The sequence below is a fragment of the Leptonychotes weddellii genome, chromosome 3, assembly GCF_054177405.1.
Source record: "Leptonychotes weddellii isolate Sample4059 chromosome 3, ASM5417740v2, whole genome shotgun sequence".
Taxonomy (NCBI): Eukaryota; Metazoa; Chordata; class Mammalia; order Carnivora; family Phocidae; genus Leptonychotes; species Leptonychotes weddellii.
In genome coordinates, this window is record NC_138371.1 from 165,298,335 (window position 1) to 165,318,133 (window position 19,799).

The 19,799-nt window shown below is 44.3% G+C and overlaps 1 protein-coding gene across 5 annotated transcripts in view; it reads right to left on the reverse strand.

The window, feature by feature from the left end:
* The window catches only part of DOCK9 (dedicator of cytokinesis 9), a 322,858-nt gene extending 304,014 nt beyond the window's left edge, over nt 1–18,844 (reverse strand). For 2 of the 5 annotated variants that reach the window (XM_081815151.1, XM_081815150.1), the window contains exon 1: nt 18,634–18,837. In XM_081815151.1, the coding sequence (XP_081671277.1) occupies nt 18,634–18,762 (129 nt within the window). In that variant the 5' untranslated portion in view covers nt 18,763–18,837. Of the gene's footprint in view, nt 1–18,633 lie in introns of all 5 variants that reach the window. The other 3 variants (XM_081815144.1, XM_081815147.1, XM_081815149.1) reach the window with 3 other exon arrangements.
* Between the last annotated feature and the right edge of the window lie 955 nt (nt 18,845–19,799).

Consider the following 19,799-nt stretch of genomic DNA (forward strand, 5'->3'; position numbering starts at 1 on the left):
AAAGAAAATTCACGGCCACTGTCAGTTACGTTACAGCATTAGGCAAAGGCCTACGGAGAGGTGCATGGCTTAGAGTACAAGGGGTCCAGGAAAACTATCAACAGAAGGAATCATTCTTCATGTTAGAAGAATTTTAAAGAAAGGTTCAGAAACATTAGAGAAGAATCAACATTAAGGCTTGTGCAATATGTCTGTCTAGGCAGAGTCAAGGTAGAGACATAGGATGAAAAGCAAACTTAGAGCACACCAAAGATGAGCTAACCCTAATCAGGTCCTGGTCCAAAAGCCCCTACTCAGGCTGCAGGAAACCCCTGCTCAGCCTAGAAGGCCTAGCCAGCAGGGCGACGTGCACATTCCTACCAAATGCTGGGGCTGGGCCTCACATGAGTGTGGGTACCCCGTGCCCAAACACCATCCTCCACCCCACAAGTCCCCAAAGTCACAAGACTCCGTCTTACTCGGCCCCCTTTTTCTCAGGTGCTAAGAGGAGCACCCATCTGATCCCAGCCTGTGCACCCCTCATTCCCACTGCCCAAACCAAGCACTTCGAATAAAACATCCCCAACTACCATCTCCACAAACCGACAACAGGCCTTCTCAAACAACCTGTGGTGAATGTTTGCTTCCTCCCCCAACCTATTTGGGACCAATACTTTTATAAAATACAAAATAATAACAACTATTAAATGAAATTAAAAAACAAAGACATGAAAATATAAGTCCCAAATTTTTATTGGATTGAACAGACTTAAAGTCAGCCTGCAAATTGTTCGTTTCTAAACCCTTATTCTCATTTTCTGTATATATCTCCTTATGGGTCAGTTATAAACAGTTCACAGACAAACCCCTGTCCGTGGATTTCACACTGAGTCATGCTGCCTCACAGTAAGAAATGGAGGTCCAACACCTTCACATCTGTCCTTCCTCCTATGCTTCTCTACTCTGAAGCCTCCCACCGAGACCTGAAGATCTTCCATTTGGGGCAAATACTCATTTATCCTGCTCCTTTTTCTTTTATCATATCCCTTCACCAATGGGCTTCCTCCTGACCCTCACAAATCTCTTGGTCAAGGCTGGAAATAAAGACATGGGAATGAGTCACTGAAACAGGAGTAGCAGATAAACTCTGTGGAAAGTGGACAGAAGAAAACATCAGCTACTCATTCTCCTAGGGGATGGCTACAGTGGGAAGCTGAATGGGAAAACAGTAAAAGAGAGAGACGTGAAAAAACAGTTATTATTATTGCCAGTCACCATATTGATTAATAACCAGGTAACAATAACAGTATTTGGGTATCAAAGGAAGATGGAATTTCAAAGAGGAGAGATCTAGGGTCATAGAAAGGAAAGAAATCCAAGAAGAGGAAAACTGAGAACTCTTTTCCATCTATAATTTATCAATCCATGCAGTGACTTAGTTTGTACTTGGAGATGTTAGAGAAACTCACATCCAAAATTGAACTGGGGCCCTGCTGTACAAAGCAGTCATATTTATTTTCTCTGACCTAAAACAACTACAGAGATGTGCACAAAAAGTTAATAAAAGTAACTACCTATCTTGACTCAAAATAATTGTTTGAGTCTATCATTTTTAAAGGCTTCTTTAATTTTTCCCTTAAAAGGAGAGAAAGGAAAGGTCATTCCAGAAAACTGACATGAAGTCAGAATGTCAGCCTTCCAGACAGGGGCAGAGAAGATAGCTGACGGGGGCCTCACGGTTAAGCACGCACTGATCATGACTGAGTATTTTAAAGAAGACTAGCTAGATAGATGGTTTTTAAAGCTGTTGCTAGATAGATGGCTTTTAAAGCTGTTGCTCTATCCTAGACACTCTCTAAAAAATGAAGGCCACTAACAGCTCCCTGCTAATCCTTTTCTCTGGTGGTGGTTTATAATGGGAGATGAGATTCTCATCTGTCTGCAATGGTTTATCTGAAAGCAGGAGACCAGATAAATTTACGCTCCCCTCAAGGCCTGCGAAACGGGGTGTGTTCTCAGATTTCTGCATCACCACCTTCCTGGTCTCCCAAGGCTGAAACCTAAGGCTACGGTTAATACCTCCAGCTTCTCGATCTCACCTAGCCAGAAAACATGAAGCTCACCGTGGTGTGGGGCAAAAGATTACTGGTAAATATTTACTGAATAAATAAATAACCTATTCAGGTTCAAATACCCATCCACTTTATCCCAAAATACTTCTTACACATCACCTCTTTATTTTATGCCCTCCTCATTACTTCTTGTCTAAATTACGGCAGAAGTCTCTGCACGCATCCATGTCCCAGCCCCACAAGGCTCCAACCACACAGTCACCATATTCCTGCAGCAAATCTCTAATCTGGGCATCTTCTAGCTCTGAAACCCAAAACAAAGAATAAAGTCAACACTCCACAAACTGGCCCTTGTCCATCCTCCCCCAACCATCCCACATGACCCAGATCTGCGTACCCCTAACTCTCTCTACATTTCACCAGTTTTAACTACGCACTGCTCCCCAGGTACACGCCATGATTTCCTCTCCAGGGGCCTTCACTCATGCAGGCCCCTCTATCTACAATAATTCAAATCTACTTTCAGCTCAAAATGCCATCTCCTTCATTAAGCTTTTTCTGATTCCCTGGACTGGAAGTACTCTAAACTCCTGAGGACTCTTTAAGGCTTTACTTACAACTCTCCAATGATACAATCTTCTATTTAAATGTGCATAAAGCTTATTTTGCAATCTTCTCTCCCCTATTAGGCTGTCGACACCACAGACAGGATCTCTTACTCATCCTGGTTCCCCAATGCACCTAGCACAGTGCTTGGCACATGTGGGGACTCAACAAACGTTTTCAACTAATTTGGTGCATATGTGAAATTAAAAATCTATCTAGGGGCGCCTGGGTGGCTCAGATGGTTAGGCGTCTGCCTTCAGCTCAGGTCACGATCTCAGGGTCCTGGGATCGAGTTCCGCATCGGGCTCCCTGCTCCTTGGGAGCCTGCTTCTCCCTCTGCCTTTCTCTCTCGCTCTGTCTCTCATGAATAAAAAAATAAATAATAAAATAAATAAATAAATAAATAAAAATCTATCTATTCAGATACATGTGGAAATATAGATGTGGAAGCATCTATAATATACATGTGCATGCATATTTATCTGTCAATCAAATACTTGCTCATTTCTTTTCCCAGGGGATTATTAACATGATCCACACATGTCCTTAATGGCAGGAAACAAAAAAATCAATTAACACTAAACAAAAATCAAGCCTAAACCAAGCACACGCACCTTATTGTAAGAACCAGTTTTAGTATTTCATGAACAGATATTTCTTTGCACTTGAAACAGTGACTAGTGCCATATCAGTTATGCTATCATTAGCCTAACTGCAGCATAACTGCAATCAGCAGGATGTCACCTTGCTTCCAGAAACCCCCATGTTAAGTATTCAGTACCTTTTACAATCAGTAAAAAGCCAGGTAATAGTGCCATGCAAATCTGTGTTCCATGGAGCCTGAAGTCCCTGATGATTTTGCATAAAAAACTGAATTTTCTTTTCATGCATGCTTCTCACAATCAATTCAGATTACTTTTAATCTGGAGCTCCACAAAAATTGGTTTCATTTTCAGTTCTGAAGAAAGGAGGGGTTTTACAGTTCCTGCACCCTCAACTACATAGCTGAAAACAAACTATGATAATATACTACCCTATTATTTAATGTGAGTTTAAAAGCCTAATATGATACTGTTATTAAATTTCACGTTACTTGTGGGGTTAGGTAAGGACATAATCAAGACTCAAATCCCTGCATATATGGGGTCTTTGCACCTAGGAGACACATTCTAGATGCCAAAAGAAAAAAAAAAAGAAATGACTCTCTTAAATGCCCTGTTTCCCTTAGTTAGCTTCAAAGTAAATCACATGTATATAGCTAAAAATCTTGACTGTAGGACGGCTTAGAACATTAACAGCTACGTTACCCAAAAAACAAAAAGCCTTCCCTCCCACCTCTGTAGCCTGTTCCTCTGAGCCCTGACCCCCAATTCGCACTGCACCCTTATCATCGGTATCAGTTTCCTCCATCCCTACCCAACAGCTTCATGAGAAAAACATTCTCTCCCCACGCCTGCCATGAACATGTGCATCAAGCTTCAAGTTTCCTGGGTCTCATGAAAGCACAGTAATAGATGTAGAGGTCCGCGGTATGTCTCTATTCCCCACAAAGCTGACTTCAGTCTCAGCACCTTCACATAAACTTGATCTGCACTGATCACAACCTTCCTTCTTCCTTTCAGGATGCCGAAGAGCCAAGAGACTCCCAAAGGGGACACCAACCCAAAAGCTGCCTGGGTCTCATCTATGCTCCTCTTTCCCTCTAGATTATACCTTCCTTGAAGACAAAGTCTGTGTCTTTTTTTTTTTAAGGTTTTATTTATTTATTTGTCAGAGAGAGAGAGCGAGCACAAGCAGGGGGAGCAGCAGGCAGAGGGAGAAGCAGGCTGCCCGCTCTGCAAGGAGCCTGACGGGGAACTCGATCCCAGTACCCTGGGATCATGACATGAGCTGAAGGCAGATGCTTAACCGACTGCGCCACCCAGGCGTCCCAAAGTCTGTGTTTTAATCAAAGGTTTATCCTTTAGTGTTTATTGAATAAATGAGCAACCGATAATAACTGGGGACCTACTGAACAGTGAAGCACAAGAGCTTAAAGAATGTGTAGTAACACTGCATTTTTGTCTGCTAATGTCATCATTACAAACTCAAAAATGGCTCAAGATCTGCTAAGATCCTGAGTAAAAGATAAACAAGAGGACAGTGAATCCTCAGGAGGCTCTAGGGCAAGATGCCCTAGCCTGATAAGGTGGAAGATCAGAGGGAAGCCTGGTGCAGAAAAGACTGGGCTCCATCAGGCCCCTGCCCCTTCCTTCCCAAAGGTCACTGCTGATGGAAGTGAGCTCCAGGGCTGCACCAGGCCAAGCTCCAAACCTAAGGATTTGGTCAGAAACAAGCAGCTTAAATCCACTCAGGGCTGGTTAGTGCCTCCCCTACTATACAGGTGACACAACGCAGGCCCTAGGCCAGGACACAAAAGAATGTCACAGGCAGAGAACCCAGTTCTCCAGACAAGAAGTATAATGTTCACTGGAATATGCTGGGAAGTTACGGAGTAGGGCTGGTTTGAAGCTTCTTTCCGAGTGTCCATCCAAGACACCAAGACTCCATATCGTAAACGACAGAAGCTGAGCTTCTTTTTGACAATTTCTAACAACTGAAGCCATGGAAAAAGACATCTGTAATTTTCTCAAATTCCAGGAGCTATTCTGAAATTCCCTTCCTCAGATGGAGCTCCCCATAATGTCCACCAACGGAGCCTATTCTCACCCCCCAACCTGTGGGATATCCAGAGCCCATAATCTTCATTCTTCCTCTCCAGCTTGGAAACTCCAGACCATGATATGTGATTTATAAAATGCGACTGTCCTTAGTTCAAGAAACCATCATCTGCTACTGGTCATCCCGCTTCCCTCACACCACCTCTTAGACGTTATGGAAATCTCAACACCAATGTGTTTACTAAAGTCTGCCTGATATATTAACTAACACTGTGTCAGCAATCTTTGCCCCTCTCAATTTTAAGTGGTTTTAAGTTTTATGTTCCTTTAAAAACTTGATACATTGGGGCGCCTGGGTGGCTCAGACGGTTAAGCGTCTGCCTCCGGCTCGGGTCATGATCCCAGAGTCCTGGGATTGAGCCTCACATCGGGCTCCCTGCTTCTCCCTCTCCCTCTGCCTGCTGCTCCCCCTGCTTGTACTCTCTCTCTCTAATAAAAAATTAAAAAATCTTAAAAAAAAAAATAAAAATAAAAACTTGATACCTTAATTGGTTTTTCACAAAATCACCTCCAAAGAAGACAGTAAAGCACACACATTCTTCAGCATATAACAGCAGTTATAACTGATCTTCTAGGAAAAAAAAATAATATTCTCTCAGAAGTTTTTCTTAAAAGAATAAAGAAAATTAATATGGCTAAATGAACATATTAAAAGCCTGGGAAGAAAAAAAGTTAACCTAAAAGATTAAATACCCTGCAAATTCTATCTAGTATAATAGTTTATAAATGAATCTAATATACTCTAAATATTATGGCACCTCTGCTATCACCATAGGAACTCTGCTTTCTACTTAAGAAAATAGCAATATATTAGAATGACAGATTAAATAAATTCACTGAACAATTTCAGAAATGTACCTTTTTCTGTAATAATACAATTTGAACCAAAATGCCATTTATAGTTTAATATTTATTTTAGCTAAGGCAATGCAGCCTGAAAGGCAAAATGACCTAGATTAACAGAGCTTATTCTACAGTAAAGAATTTTAGGTTAATAGGCCCGGGAAAGGTTTTTCTCAAGCCACATAATTATTTTAACCAAAGTATACATAAAACCATGATTTTTCCATCCCTTAAATAACATTATTTTACTAAATTAATTCTTAATTCCTCAATAAGTTTCTATTGAGATCTTTTTTAGATTAATCTTATAATTCTTACTTTTTAATTCCTTCTCTCTTTCCTCCTAACTCCTTAAACAGAAATGTAGAACTCCATTCTTGGCTTGTAGAAAAACGAATGTCAATTTTACCTACCAACTGGCCTGACTAATGAAATATAGAAGCAGGAGATCCATGGTGCAAATGGATATATCATATTCTGATATTATCTGATTACCATGGTCTGTGAAGATACTCAATGAAATGCAAGTGTAAACAGAATAAACTCAATTATTTCCTGTGGTCAGTGGAAAGTACATTGGGCCAGGAGTCAGTAAACTCAATTTTATTCTTGTCTATAATACTAACTAGTTGAATGACCACAGACAAATCGATTAACCATGGCAGATCTTAATCTTCTTCATCTATAAAATTAGGAAGCTGCACCAGATAACCCTTAGGTTAACTTTCACCTCCAAAACAGTATGATTTCATTTCCACGTCACAAATTTCTATCAACCCAGAGAATTTATGGGACTTTCCATAAAGGTGTTTAATGATTCAAGTTAACAATTTAAAAGTTTTCCAAGAAACTCTGGGCGCCTGGCTAGCTCAGTCAGTGGAACATGCAACTCTTGATCTTGGGGTCATGAGTTCAAGTTCCACATTGGGCATAGAGATTACTTAAAAAATAATTTTAGTTTTTTAAAAAAAGTTTCCAAGAAACTCAAATTTTAAAATTACATCATTTAGACAATCCCTGCCATCTTTTCAGGAAAAACTGCTAAGTATTAGCCAGATGACCTTGAGTGAGTCATTTGATTTCCCGGTCTTCAGTTTCCTCAACAACAACAACAAAAAAAACAGAAATAAAAATATATCCCTGTCTGACTGGATTTTCCAAAGGCTCAAGCAAAGCAGTTTTTTCAAAGAATTTTATAAAACTGTCAAATGCAAATTTCACTATTTCACACGGGCCTCCTTCTATGAGTATTTAATGCAGGGATCTTACACTGATCAACAATATTTTTGCTACCAAGATGCACATGTATGCCTCACCAGGAGCACATTTTACAGCAAGATGCACACTTGCAGAAGCACTAAGATACACACGTATATTTTTCAGTGTCCTAATTTGAATGTCTTCTATGCAACACCAAAATTTTCCTCCTATATTCACTATTTTCTTTTTCTTGATAGATTATTACTATTCACTTATGAAAGTACAACAATTAGGAAATAGAATATATAAAGAACAAATCATAGGCCTACCTTTTCATGTATTTCCTTCCAACATTTTTCTTACACACAGGCTATTTCTTATACAGTTGTGATCATACGCATTTCTGTATTTTACTTCTTTTTCACCCAACTGTAATTTTTCCATGTTACAAACTCTCCCTAAGTGGCACTTTTTTAAGGGTTATATGATATTCTTTCAGGTTGCCCTCATAAATAACAAAAGCTTATACTTACTGGGTATTTACTATGTGCCAAGCCATATTCTAAGTGCTTTATATGCATGTGCTCACTTAATCATCACAGAGATCTACAAGATAAGTGCTATTATAATGTCCATTCTCAGGGTGAAAACTTCTCAGCAGAGCTCCAGACTAAGAACGTCCCGGAACCCAAGTTCTTATCCATAATATCCCACTGCCATCCCTAGAAAGAATAATGCCCCTATCACCAGAAACTTGGTTATACCACCATCTTTTCTTATGTTCTAGAATTCAGGAACTAAAGATCTGATATTTAAAATATTCCTGAAACAAAAGAGAATGATTTATTATAGCATCTATAAGATCATAAAACCTTTTCATGAACAAAATACCGCTTATACTTTTTTCAAAGTGAATCATTCTGTATATACTGTTTATAATCTCTTTTTTAACTTAGCACAGTAAATATCTTTCCATAGAACATTACTATATCCACACAACAGAACATGTACTTTCTGTTAAGACAAAATGTATGAAGGGGCGGCTGGGTCGCGCAGTCGGTTAAGTGTCTCACTCTTGGTTTCAGCTCAGGTCATGATCTCAGGGTCCTGGCATCAAGCCCCAAATAGGGCTCCATGCTCAGCAGGGAGTCTGCCTGAGATTCTCTCCCTCTGCCCCTCCCCCCACTTTCTTTCTATCTCTCAAATAAATAAATCTTAAAAAAAAAAATGTATGGGGCGCCTGGGTGGCTCAGTTGGTTAAGCGACTGCCTTCGGCTCAGGTCATGATCTCAGGGTCCTGGGATCGAGTCCCGCATCGGGTTCCCTGCTTGGTGGGAAGCCTGCTTCTCCCTTTCCCACCCCCCCTGCTTGTGTTCCCTCTCTCGCTGTCGCTCTGTCAAATAAATAAATAAAATCTTTAAAAAAAAATGTATGAAAATACATAAAAGAACATAAAAGTTTCAGAATAAACTTAAGAATAAAGAGGTCAGTGGAGACCCTAGGCAGTTCATAGATATCTGCTTCTAGATTTACTTTCAGAGAATCTAGTTAACATTCAATAAATGTTAATCTATAATAAATAAATGGAATAAATAAATGGGCATGTTTCCAACACAAGCACGGACCCAGCCAGCCCCCTAAAGTAGACACACCCAAGCACTATCTTAATTGTATTTATCCCTGCCAAATTCAAAGAAGGGGGGCCAGGAGATTCAAACACACCTTTTGGCATTACAGAATTCCGATCAGATAGTAGGTCTCCTTGCTATCTATTCACTGATCAGGACTCCCGGAGTCCTAGGGAAGAAGTGACAGAGATAAACAACTTCACCCATGTACTTCTTGATGGTTTGCAAAACTCACAATTCAATTGAATGGAATGCACTTCCAGTGGTTTCTACTGTTTGTATTTCTGTTTTATTTCATTTTGTTTTCAGAGGAGTTAGTTACTAAATACCTAACACAAGAATTAGACCAGTGTGTCATTTTACACACTGACGCTCTAAAGAGTTGGTGAAAACAAACGGTCCTAAAAAAGGAGATGAATATTACTTGAGCCAAAATGTGTGGCTGCTTTCAAAAACTATGCAAAGATCATACAGATTTACTGACAACCTGACCAGCTTTTGCTAAACTAAAACAAACACAGGGCCAGCCCCAAGGTGATACATTCTTCCCTGCGCGAATATCACCAAATTGTCAGGTGGCAATGAGAAATTAATGACATAATGGAATTGAGGGTTAGGAAAACTAATTGGGCAGAGGGAGCTGGGCTAGAATGAAATAAATAGAAACGGGTACAGGGGAGAGAAATTCAGGGCAATGGGGAATCAAAAAACGATGAAAAACTGAAACCGTAAGATGTAGTAGTCTTCAGGAGTCATTCATTCACCCATAAAATATTCATCAAACCACTGCTATATGCCAAGCACTGGAGAAACGGTGGTGAACAAACAGCTCAGCGAGGGAAACAGACACTAAATAAATGTACACACAAATAAAGGTATAAATTGTGCTAAGCGAAACAGAGGAAAAGAACAGGCAGGGCCTGTTTCAGTTTGGGTGTATAGGCAAGGCCTCTGTGAGGCAAGGGCATGTAAGTACAGTTCCAAAGACCTAAGGGAGTGGCTTGGCAGATGAGGAAGGAGGCAAGAGGTGATGATTATCCCAGGCAGAGGTAAGAGCTTCTGCCAACGTCCTGGGGTACGAGAGAGCCTGGCATCCAGAGAACGTTAAAGCCTGGCCAGTGAGCAACAGCAGAGTGGAGCATGACAAGGAGAGCACCTTACAGTCCAAGGGAAGAAGTTCCTATTCCAAGGGCAGTGGAAACAATGGTAGGTTAAGTTCTCAGAATAAAAGCCTTAAGGATAGGGTAAGAAAGGCAGCAAAGAGACCAGACAGGAGGGACTGTGGCAGGGACCAACATAAGGGCAGGAACAGAGGGAAGGGGATGACAGGTTTGTAGTCATGAGTGCAGCTCATGGCTCACCAAAGATTTTAGCTCTCCTTCCAGGCATAGAGGTAAGCCTGAACTTCTCTGCCCTTGGAGCTAGGTGTGGCCTTTAGTCAACGGAATGGAAGCAAACGTGACTGGGTGGAAGCATAAGTCCCCACACTCTTGCCCCCCACAAGGACACACCACAATCAAGATGGTGGCTGTCCCATCAACCCAGGTCCCAGGATATGGATAACATGACCCCAGCCATCCTCCACAGAGAGGCAGCGTTGGGAGGACATAAACCTTTCTGAGCCACGGAGGTTTTGGGAGTCATCAGCCCACAATGACTGAAGCAGAAATAGAACATAATGGATGCAGTGATGACGGAATGAGGAAAGCAAAAGGAGACCAGAAGAGACGAAGGAGGAATGAGAGATTTCAAAGTTGGTGGCCATGACAATGATGCCTATTGCTAAAGAAAGGAACACAAAAAGGATGGCTAGTTTGGGATGAAAAGTGGCAATTTATGTTTCATAGATGATGAATATTAAGGGACTGGCAGGACAGCCGAGTGCACATGGTGAGGCAGGTTAGTGGACAGGCAGGTCTAGGCTGGGGAAACTGAGGTAAATATTCAGAAATCACAGTGAAGGTGTAGCACTCCCTTCAGAGTGAAGGGGAGAGATTAAATTCCACAAGCCAGTGGTGGAGAAAGGACCCTTCAGGAATGCCCCTGGATGGTGAGGTAGCAAGGGGACAGAGTGAAGAATGGAGCATGGAGGAGACGCAGAGAAAGGGAAGGCAGGGGGGCTAACTGGCATGAAATGCTACAGACCAACAAGCTGAAGGCGTGAGGACTGAGAGGCCACCCCACACCAAGGACAGAAGTCAGGCTGCAGGGGCACAACCCAAGGTCACACAGTGGTTACTAGCAAAGAGGTACCAAGAACACAAACAGCAAGGCCCAGGCTTCTGAACTTAACCACAAGCCCCCTGCCTCTCAGCAATGCAATGGAAGAATTTTCTCATCATTACTCTTCTAAAACAAAACATAATGGCATCATAAATACTCCACATTCCACAATTTATTTAGACTACTGTCAAGACCTTTAGATAGTTTGCAGTTGGTCAGTATTTTACATTTTCTGCCCTGAATGGTCAGCAATTTGACTTCAGACACTGAACCAACGCACATTTCAGGTTAATCCTCAGGAGAAATTCCCACAGTTACAAGCACTGGACCAAAAAATGGGAGCGTGTTAAAGTTTTTGATATGTAGCCCAACTGCAAAAGGATTATACCATTCATCATGTCATAAAATCCAGGAGACACAATTCTCATTAAATGCCATGCAAATGGAGTCCCTGGAGTTGTGACATGGGTAGTCCTGCAAATAGGAGTGCAAATAGGTTCACCCATCCTTGCAAATACCTTTTCTATCTTTGCAAATTTGCAAATTTATCAGGCAAAAATGGCATCTTGTTTTAATTAGTGTTTCTTAGTTATTAGCAAGGTTGAACATTTTGGTCTACTCTTTTTGGCTAATTATACCCCTTTCTTTGAGAAATTGCCTATCGTCCTTTCCCATTTTTCCACTGGAGTGTTTTTCTTTTTGGAATTGATTAGTAAGAACTCTCAACAGATTTTTAAAAACTTAATACTGTGACTGAGATGGATATAGATTAATAGAGTGCTTAGTGTTTCTAAGTTTACTGACTTTTAAATTTATGGTACTACTTGTTAAACACAGAACAGAGGTTTGAGTGTTTACATAGGACGGCAATCAGCAGAATGGTGAGGAACGCGTCGTCTGAAGCCACAATGCCCAGGTTCAAGACCCAGACCCTCCACTTACAGCTGTGTCATCTTGTGGTGACTTATTGTCCCATGTATGAAGCCCAACACATGTCCTAGGACACAGTAAGTGCTCAATAAATCCTGGATCCAGATATACTTAGTCAAGATAACCAATCTTTTCCTTTATTAACATAATCAGGACCTTACATTTGCTAAAAACTATTAAGTGATTTAAATACATTCCTCTATTTAATCTTCATTTTAAAAACTCTCTAAGATAATAATATCTAATAATCCCAACTCTCAGATGAGCAAACTGAGGCTTCAGTGAAGTAACCTACTCCAAGGCCTCAGCTCACCAGTGGCAAAGTCACAGCTCCCTTTCTAAGCCCCGATCAAACTGGTTTTTCCCTTTAATACTTTAAAAATCCCTTTCCACCCTTAAGTGATTATTCACTTCCACTCTTTTTATTTATTTCACATGCAGCTCTTATATTTAGTTATAATTTATTTTAGTATAAAAGGTGGGATCCAACACTGGTTTTCTGCAGCAGCATTTACTGAATGGTGTGCACCCCCCATGTTGGACTACTCCTCCCATGATAGCCTAAATGTTTACACACTGAGGCCTGTTTCGGAGTTTTCTTTTCATGCCACAGACCTTTCTCCCTGTCTCTGGGCCTGCATGACACAAACTCATCATATTATTTACCCCCAAGATTACCCTTAGGAGAAGATGTCTCTAAGAAGCATATATTCATAGACTGCTATGAACCTCTTTCCTAAAATAGGTTTCAAAGAGACAAGGAAGGGGTCCCTGGGTGGCTCAGTCAGTTAAGTATCTGACTCTTGAATTTGGCTCAGGTCATGATCTCGGGGTTGTGAGATCAAGCCCCGAGTCGGGCTCCTCACTAGGCGTAGAGCCTGCTGAAGAGTCTCTCCCTCTCTTTCTCCCTCCCTCTCAAAAAAAAAAAAAAAAAAAGACAAGAAAAAAAATTATTTTGTGATGTACTCTCAGCCACTCATTGAAATTGTTCCCCAAATTAACAAATGTACCTCTCAAAACTTCTTTCCCTTCCTCCTAAAACTTATCCGTCTTTGCCCAAGCTGTTCTGCTCCTTCTTGGCTTACCGGGGCATTCTAAGCATTAGTTCAATCTCTCATTCTTTTCTGGAAAAAAAAAAAGTCCCCCTTATCTCTGCATCTTCCAGATCCAATTCAGTTCTTCGTAACACTTTCCCAAGTACACCAGTTCTCTGTCATTTCATCTTTCTCTATGTGTGGAGCCAGCCATTTGACCCTTTAAATGTTCTCCTTTGTATTGTGACCCACCTTTTTGAAAACTACTCACCTGTCCACCTGTTTAGATCATAAACCCTCAAGGCAAAGGCTTGCTCATCCTCAGCACCCAGCAAAGAGTCCTAGCACAGAGAAGGCCCTCAATCCATGTGGATAAAGATTTCACAATTCCCTCCCTCCCTTTTCAAATTCAAGGCATTACTAATGCCCTCCTGTCTCCTAATATTCAAATGGACTAGAAACCAAAGAAATAGAGCCTGTTATTGATTATCTACTTGGAGATGGGCCTCCACCCTACTTCCTGTGTTTTGGGACATTGCTGTTTGTTGGGCCTCCACCAGAGGGTGGAGAAAGACAGTGAGGTGATGCTCAGGCCAGCTCAGTTGTCGATTTACTAACATACCTGATTTAAAATTACAGCCAAAATGAGGTTTTACCTTACCCGAGGATTTCAAAGAACACCACCACTCAGGTCTCACATTACGTCAGATAATACTGGAACCTTGAATTGACTGACTTAGGAGGGTGAGAAGGCCCCAAGCATGTACTCCAGGAGAATATCATCCCATACCTTCTGTCCATTCCCGTCCAGTAACACAAAGGGAAACTGAGTAACCCAACTTGGTTTCATTTCATTTCATACTGCTGGATCTCCAAGGAACATGGAAGGAGACTTTGAAGCTGAACATAATAAGAGAAGATCAGTAAGGAAGTTGGAAGCTAGGTGACTTAGGCATTAGTGCCCAAGTGCATACAGCTGGCAAACCCATGCAAAGGCCTGTGTCATAATATTTACACAAATCTTTTAGAGAAATGATATTTTTAGGCCTTGGGTGGCATACTCTGTTAGATCTAGGCCATTATGATGCTATCTTTAATAAATCTGAAAGACCCAAGGTAAAATGCTTTGGGAGCTCCAAAAGCAATCACAACTCTACCCTGCTCAGGGAAGTTTTTCTTCTGAGCTTGCATATATTTTGAATGTGCTGTCCTCCTGACTATTCTAAATCATGGAAAGCTAATTCTGGAAATGCGGGGATTCTTCTTTCACTACCCCAAATCATAAATATCCTTTCCTACAGTCAAGAATATAATAATGGGACGCCTGGGTGGCTCAGTTGGTTAAGCGACTGCCTTCGGCTCAGGTCATGATCCTGGAGTCCCGGGATCGAGTCCCACATCGGGCTCCCTGCTCGGCGGGGAGTCTGCTTCTCTCTCTGACCCTCCCCCCGTCATGCTCCCTCTATCTCATTCTCTCTCTCAAATAAATAAAATCTTAAAAAAAAAAAAAAAGAATATTAGTAGCAGTATCTTTACTACTCATAAAAGCATCTTAGAATTCAAGCATGCTGATAAGGAAAGGGACTCTAGGAACAATCTAGTAGAGCCCCTCATTTAATATAATATAGCTCTGGGGTGCCAGGGTGGCTCATCTGGTTAAGCATCTGACTCTTGATTTCGACTCAGGTCATGATCTCAGGATCGTGAGATCAAGCCCCGTGTTAGGCTCCTCCGCGTTCAGTGGGGAGTCTGCTTCTCTCTCTCTCTTCTTTCCCTCTGCCCCGCCCCTTATCTGCACACTCTCTAAAATAAATAAATAAATCTTAATATATACACACACACACATATAATAGAACTTTGAAGTTCAGAGAAGTTAAGCGACAGCCCAGCATGACTTAAGTAGCTGGTAGAATATATGCCAGGCACTGTCAAAGAGCTTTATCTATATTACTCATTTAATCCTCCCAACCAACCCTAAAAAAATAAGTACAGAATTATCTCCATTCCACAGATGAGGAAACTGAGGCACAGCAAGGCTAAGTTATGTGCCTAAGACTGCCCAGTGGGTAAGGGGCAGAGCTTGACTTATAATCCACGTGCTCTGACTCCAGAGCCCATAGTCTAAACTACTAAATCCCTAGGATTAAAACCCAGGACTCCTGACCTCAGAGAGGGTCTTCTCTATTACAGATAATTCTAAGCCTCACCAAAGTGTGAACCACATTCAAAAGGTTCTGCAAACCTTGTTTAATTTCTGATTAGAACAAACTACCTATCAAAGATGTTTTTTAAGCAATCTGGGAAACCTAAAGAGTATATCAACAGATAATTTGTTAATTTTATCATAATGGCATTATACTTCTGTACAAAATATCCCTATTTTTAACAACACACACTAGGTATATGGAGTGAAAGGACAAGAGGCCTGGAATTCACAATCTCTCTCTCTCTTTCACACACACACACACACACACACACACCGGACACTTAAAACAAAGTTGGGTAAAATCTTGATAATTATTGAATCTGTGTGATGGATTACAAGGGCTCATTATACTATTCTCTCCACTTTTTTATATGTTTATTTTCAAGCTCTTCAAATTAATACAAAATCATTTTTAAAGGCCCACAAACCTGAGCCTATGAAAAATGAAGCTATCAAACAATGAAAAATTTATGAGCATGTCTCATTTTTAAAGTTTAAGTGGCAGCCTTTATCACCCACTGAACTATCTAATTTTGTTGTTTCTGATCTCACTACCAGCCACTCACCAATGTTAGAAGCATGGCAAGAGCCAGTTAAATCCATACCCTATTCATTTTTAATTTTAGTCCATCTGCAAAATTGCTTAATTGGTCAGGTAGTTAAGAGTATTTATTGAGGCGCCTGGGTGGCTCAGTCGTTAAGCGTCTGCCTTCGGCTCAGGTCATGATCCCAGGGTCCTGGGATCGAGCCCCGCATCGGGCTCTCTGCTCCGCGGGAAGCCTGCTTCTCCCTCTCCCACTCCCCCTGCTTGTGTTCCCTCTCTCACTATGTCTCTCTCTGTCAAATAAATAAATTTAAAAAAATCTTAAAAAAAAAAGAGTATTTATTGAGTGTTTATTATGCTGTAGGCATTGTATTAGCGCTGACCCAAGTCATCAAAGAGCAGAGCAATACTTCCATCCAAACAGGGATCAGTAGACCACAGGGATTCCAAACCCTGGCTTGGTTGCTGTTCAGCCTCCTGCAAGGATCAGGGGGACCTCCCTATATCCTCCTAGAATAAAGCCAAACCAGAACGTATGTGGCAGGTGCACCTGCTGTGGCTTCCTGACGGACACTAGGGAGCAGCAAGAAGCAGCAGGTGGTGGCAGAGTACCTGGCAGGAGGTGAAGGGAGTGAGGCTTATGGGTAATTTTTAGTATATGTATGCTATCTCAAATTCCTCCTTCTGCAATGCAGAACCATTGCAACGCACTTCCCACTCAGCCAGGGAGCCCCTCAAACGCCCCAGTGATGACACCTGCTTTCCTACAATTTTTTTGTTTGTTTCATCAGACAGTGACCACTGATAGACAACACTAAGAGCTGAGACACCAGCCAGGCATCTGACTGTTCGTGGGAGGGTGTCTAAGAAAAACAGATGTACTATTAAAGTGTCATGAGGTAACACGGAAGTGTGTCATACATGGGAATGGACACTACCAGGTCACTATCAGTAGGCCACCCTCCAATAGGAAGGGCAGGTACTCAAGGAATGTTGCACATTACAGCTGTTGCACTGTTGGGCCTATTTTGGAACTTCTGTGCTCAACCTAATGGTTATTAAACCAGTACCTCCTCTTCAGTTCAGGTCTGCCAGAACTTTGGAAATCATGGCACAGTCATGTTTTACTTACTCTTCTTTTGCCTCAAATCCCTGATGAAGACAGTAGCCCCCGGTTAAAAAAAACTAAATTTCAGGTGAGAACAGAAAAAATGCCAAAGATGTTGCAGGCTTTATCCTTAACATACGCACAATGGCAAAAGTCAAGAAGATGCAGGGAGTCCTCCCTTAGACTAAAGGAAGAGAAGTCAGTTTCGGTTTTGGAGGAGAAGCCAGGTTCTGGTCTATTTCCGACTCTGCTCTACTCTTACCATCAACTGATCAAGTTCAATAGAAAAGAAAAAATAAAATCCCTGTTCATTACTGGCAGACTGATTGGAGTTTGAGGAATCTGGGGTGAGTTGGCAGAGCTGTCAACTGTGAGAAAAATCAAACTAAGCAAGCTGGATATGGAAATTAGCAAAGCTTCATCTCCAATCTCCACAAACATCATTCATGTCATCCTGTGTCTGCTCAGGAAGGGCATCTATCTGCCACCAGAAAGATGCCCCGGCTCCTGTGTTAAGGGCCCCCGCACTCAACGGGACAATACCCCACACACAGCACCACAAAGCACAGAGAATCACTTCCAAGGCCCATCTTCTTGCACCGTTCCAACAAACACCACAAATCACCCTCCCACAAACAAGCCCCTTTCCAGAAAACAAATGCCAACAACAATGCAAGGAGGAGCAAAAGTTTCCAGCTGCCTGGGAGAACATGCTGCCGTCAAAAGTCGCTCCTCTCCCGCACCCTCCAAGTGATCTGGACGTACTGTGTTTCCAAATATAGCAGGACGAGCCCTGGCTATGGAAAAGTCGATTTAAAACTTCATCTTCCTACACCCAGGGGCCCATTCTTAAAGATGTTCTGCTACGACCAGATTAATCTTGGGACTGCTTGCTTCACTTGCTTCAAATCCCCAAACTTCGTAGTAATTTGCACAAATGCTGAAATTACCAAGGGTTGCTATCACGCCCCCTAACCCTGCGTAAGAGGAGGCCAAACCTCAGGAAGCCAGTTTAAGGGGAGGGGGCGGGACCGCTTCCCTTCTGGAGCTCAGCCCACCCAAAGAGTGCGCAGGGCCACCTCTTACCCTGGGTTACCGACTGGAAAAAGAAGCCCCCACCTCCACTCCGGTGCAGCTCTCCAGGCCACAGGTGCCAAGACCCTCCAGAATACCGGAAGGGCAGGGGACTGCGGGAGGAATGGGGGCAAAGGAGTGTAAAGCCCCAATTGGCAGAGGAAGGTAAACTTGGGGGGGGGGGGAGGGAGGGCAGTTGAGGGAGATGACGATCTCACTTCCAGGAAATTTCCCAGGAGGGAAGGGGCAACAGTGGGGAGAGGACCCCCAGACTCGGAGTGGGGATATGGAAGTTGCTGCCCTCCAGGATCGTCCCTTCTCTCCTGTCCCGCATCCACCACCTCTTAATCCTGCAGACCCAGCAGAGTCGTGCAACCCGGCCTGGGCCCGACCGACTTAGAGGAGCGTAGGGGAGGAGGTGGCCGCCCGCCCGCCTGCCTCCCACCGTCCGTCGTCCCGCACTCACCAGAAGCACGGAGCCGCGCACCACCTCCGACACGCTCTGCCGCAGCTCGGCCGCCGTGCCTGGCTTACTCAGCGCCCGGGTGAACTTCCGAGTCTCCGCCGAGGCAGGGAGCAGCGGCGGCTGCGACATCCTCGCCGTCACTGCCGCCGCGGCGCCTGCTCCCGCGGTCCGGCCCCGCCGCGCCGCCGCCAGGTGCGCCCTGGGCGCCCGGCCTGGCCCGCCCGCAGCTCCCGGCGCCGCCGCCCGCCCGCTCCCCCTGCCGCCCGCCGCGCGTCCTAGCGGCGCAACTCGGGCCGCGCCCTCCGCACCGTGTCACGCCCCGAGGCGCCCCGCGAGGCGTCCGCGGTCCCCCGCACTCAGAGCAGCGCCCGGGCTCGCTAGGGGCGACCGTGAGTGTGGCGGCGGCACCCCCATGCCACCAGCGTCCCTCGGCAGCCGCTCGCCGGGCCGCCTCCTCGGGGCGGGGTGTCCGGCGCGGCGCGGGGCGGGGCGGGGCGGGCGGAGGAGGGGCCGGCGCGGCGGGACGGCGGGCCCGGCAGGTCGGCCGGGCCGACGCCGCTAGGCACCGGAGCGAGGTGGCAGGACGCGGGCTACCGGACAGGTGGGGGCGCCTCCGCTCCGGCCCCACTGCTTCCCCGGGCCGCAAGTCCGAAGACCCGAGGTGAGGGCCGCGCCCGCCGCCGACAGGGCGCACAATCCGAGGCTGGAGCGGGAACCAAGTCCCCGAAACCGGCGCCTGTACAGTGGGACCCCACGGTCAGCGGCCAGGAGCGGGCTCGGCGGCACCACGCCCCCCGTGCGCCCGGGGCCTCTGAGGTTCCAGGAAGGTGGACTTTATGCGGCACCGAGAGAGCACAGAGCCGCTGGGAAGAAGCGGCCGTGCGGAGCCGGATGGAGCGCCCTGCCTGGGAGCCGGGCTGGAGAGCCACACGCACTCGCAGCGGCGCTTCTCGGCCTAAAACCCCCATTCCGCCCCCCAGGGGCGTAGCGCGAACGGTGGGGAGCTTCAGGGAGCCGAAGGGAACGTCCCCGGGTGAGGGGCGGCGCAGGCCGGGACAGTCGCTGCGAGTCACGCAGACCCCGGCCCGCAACGGCGACCTGCCGCGTCACCTTGGGCGGGATCGAAACTTCTGAGCCTCGCCTACCTCTTCTATAAACTGAGGAAA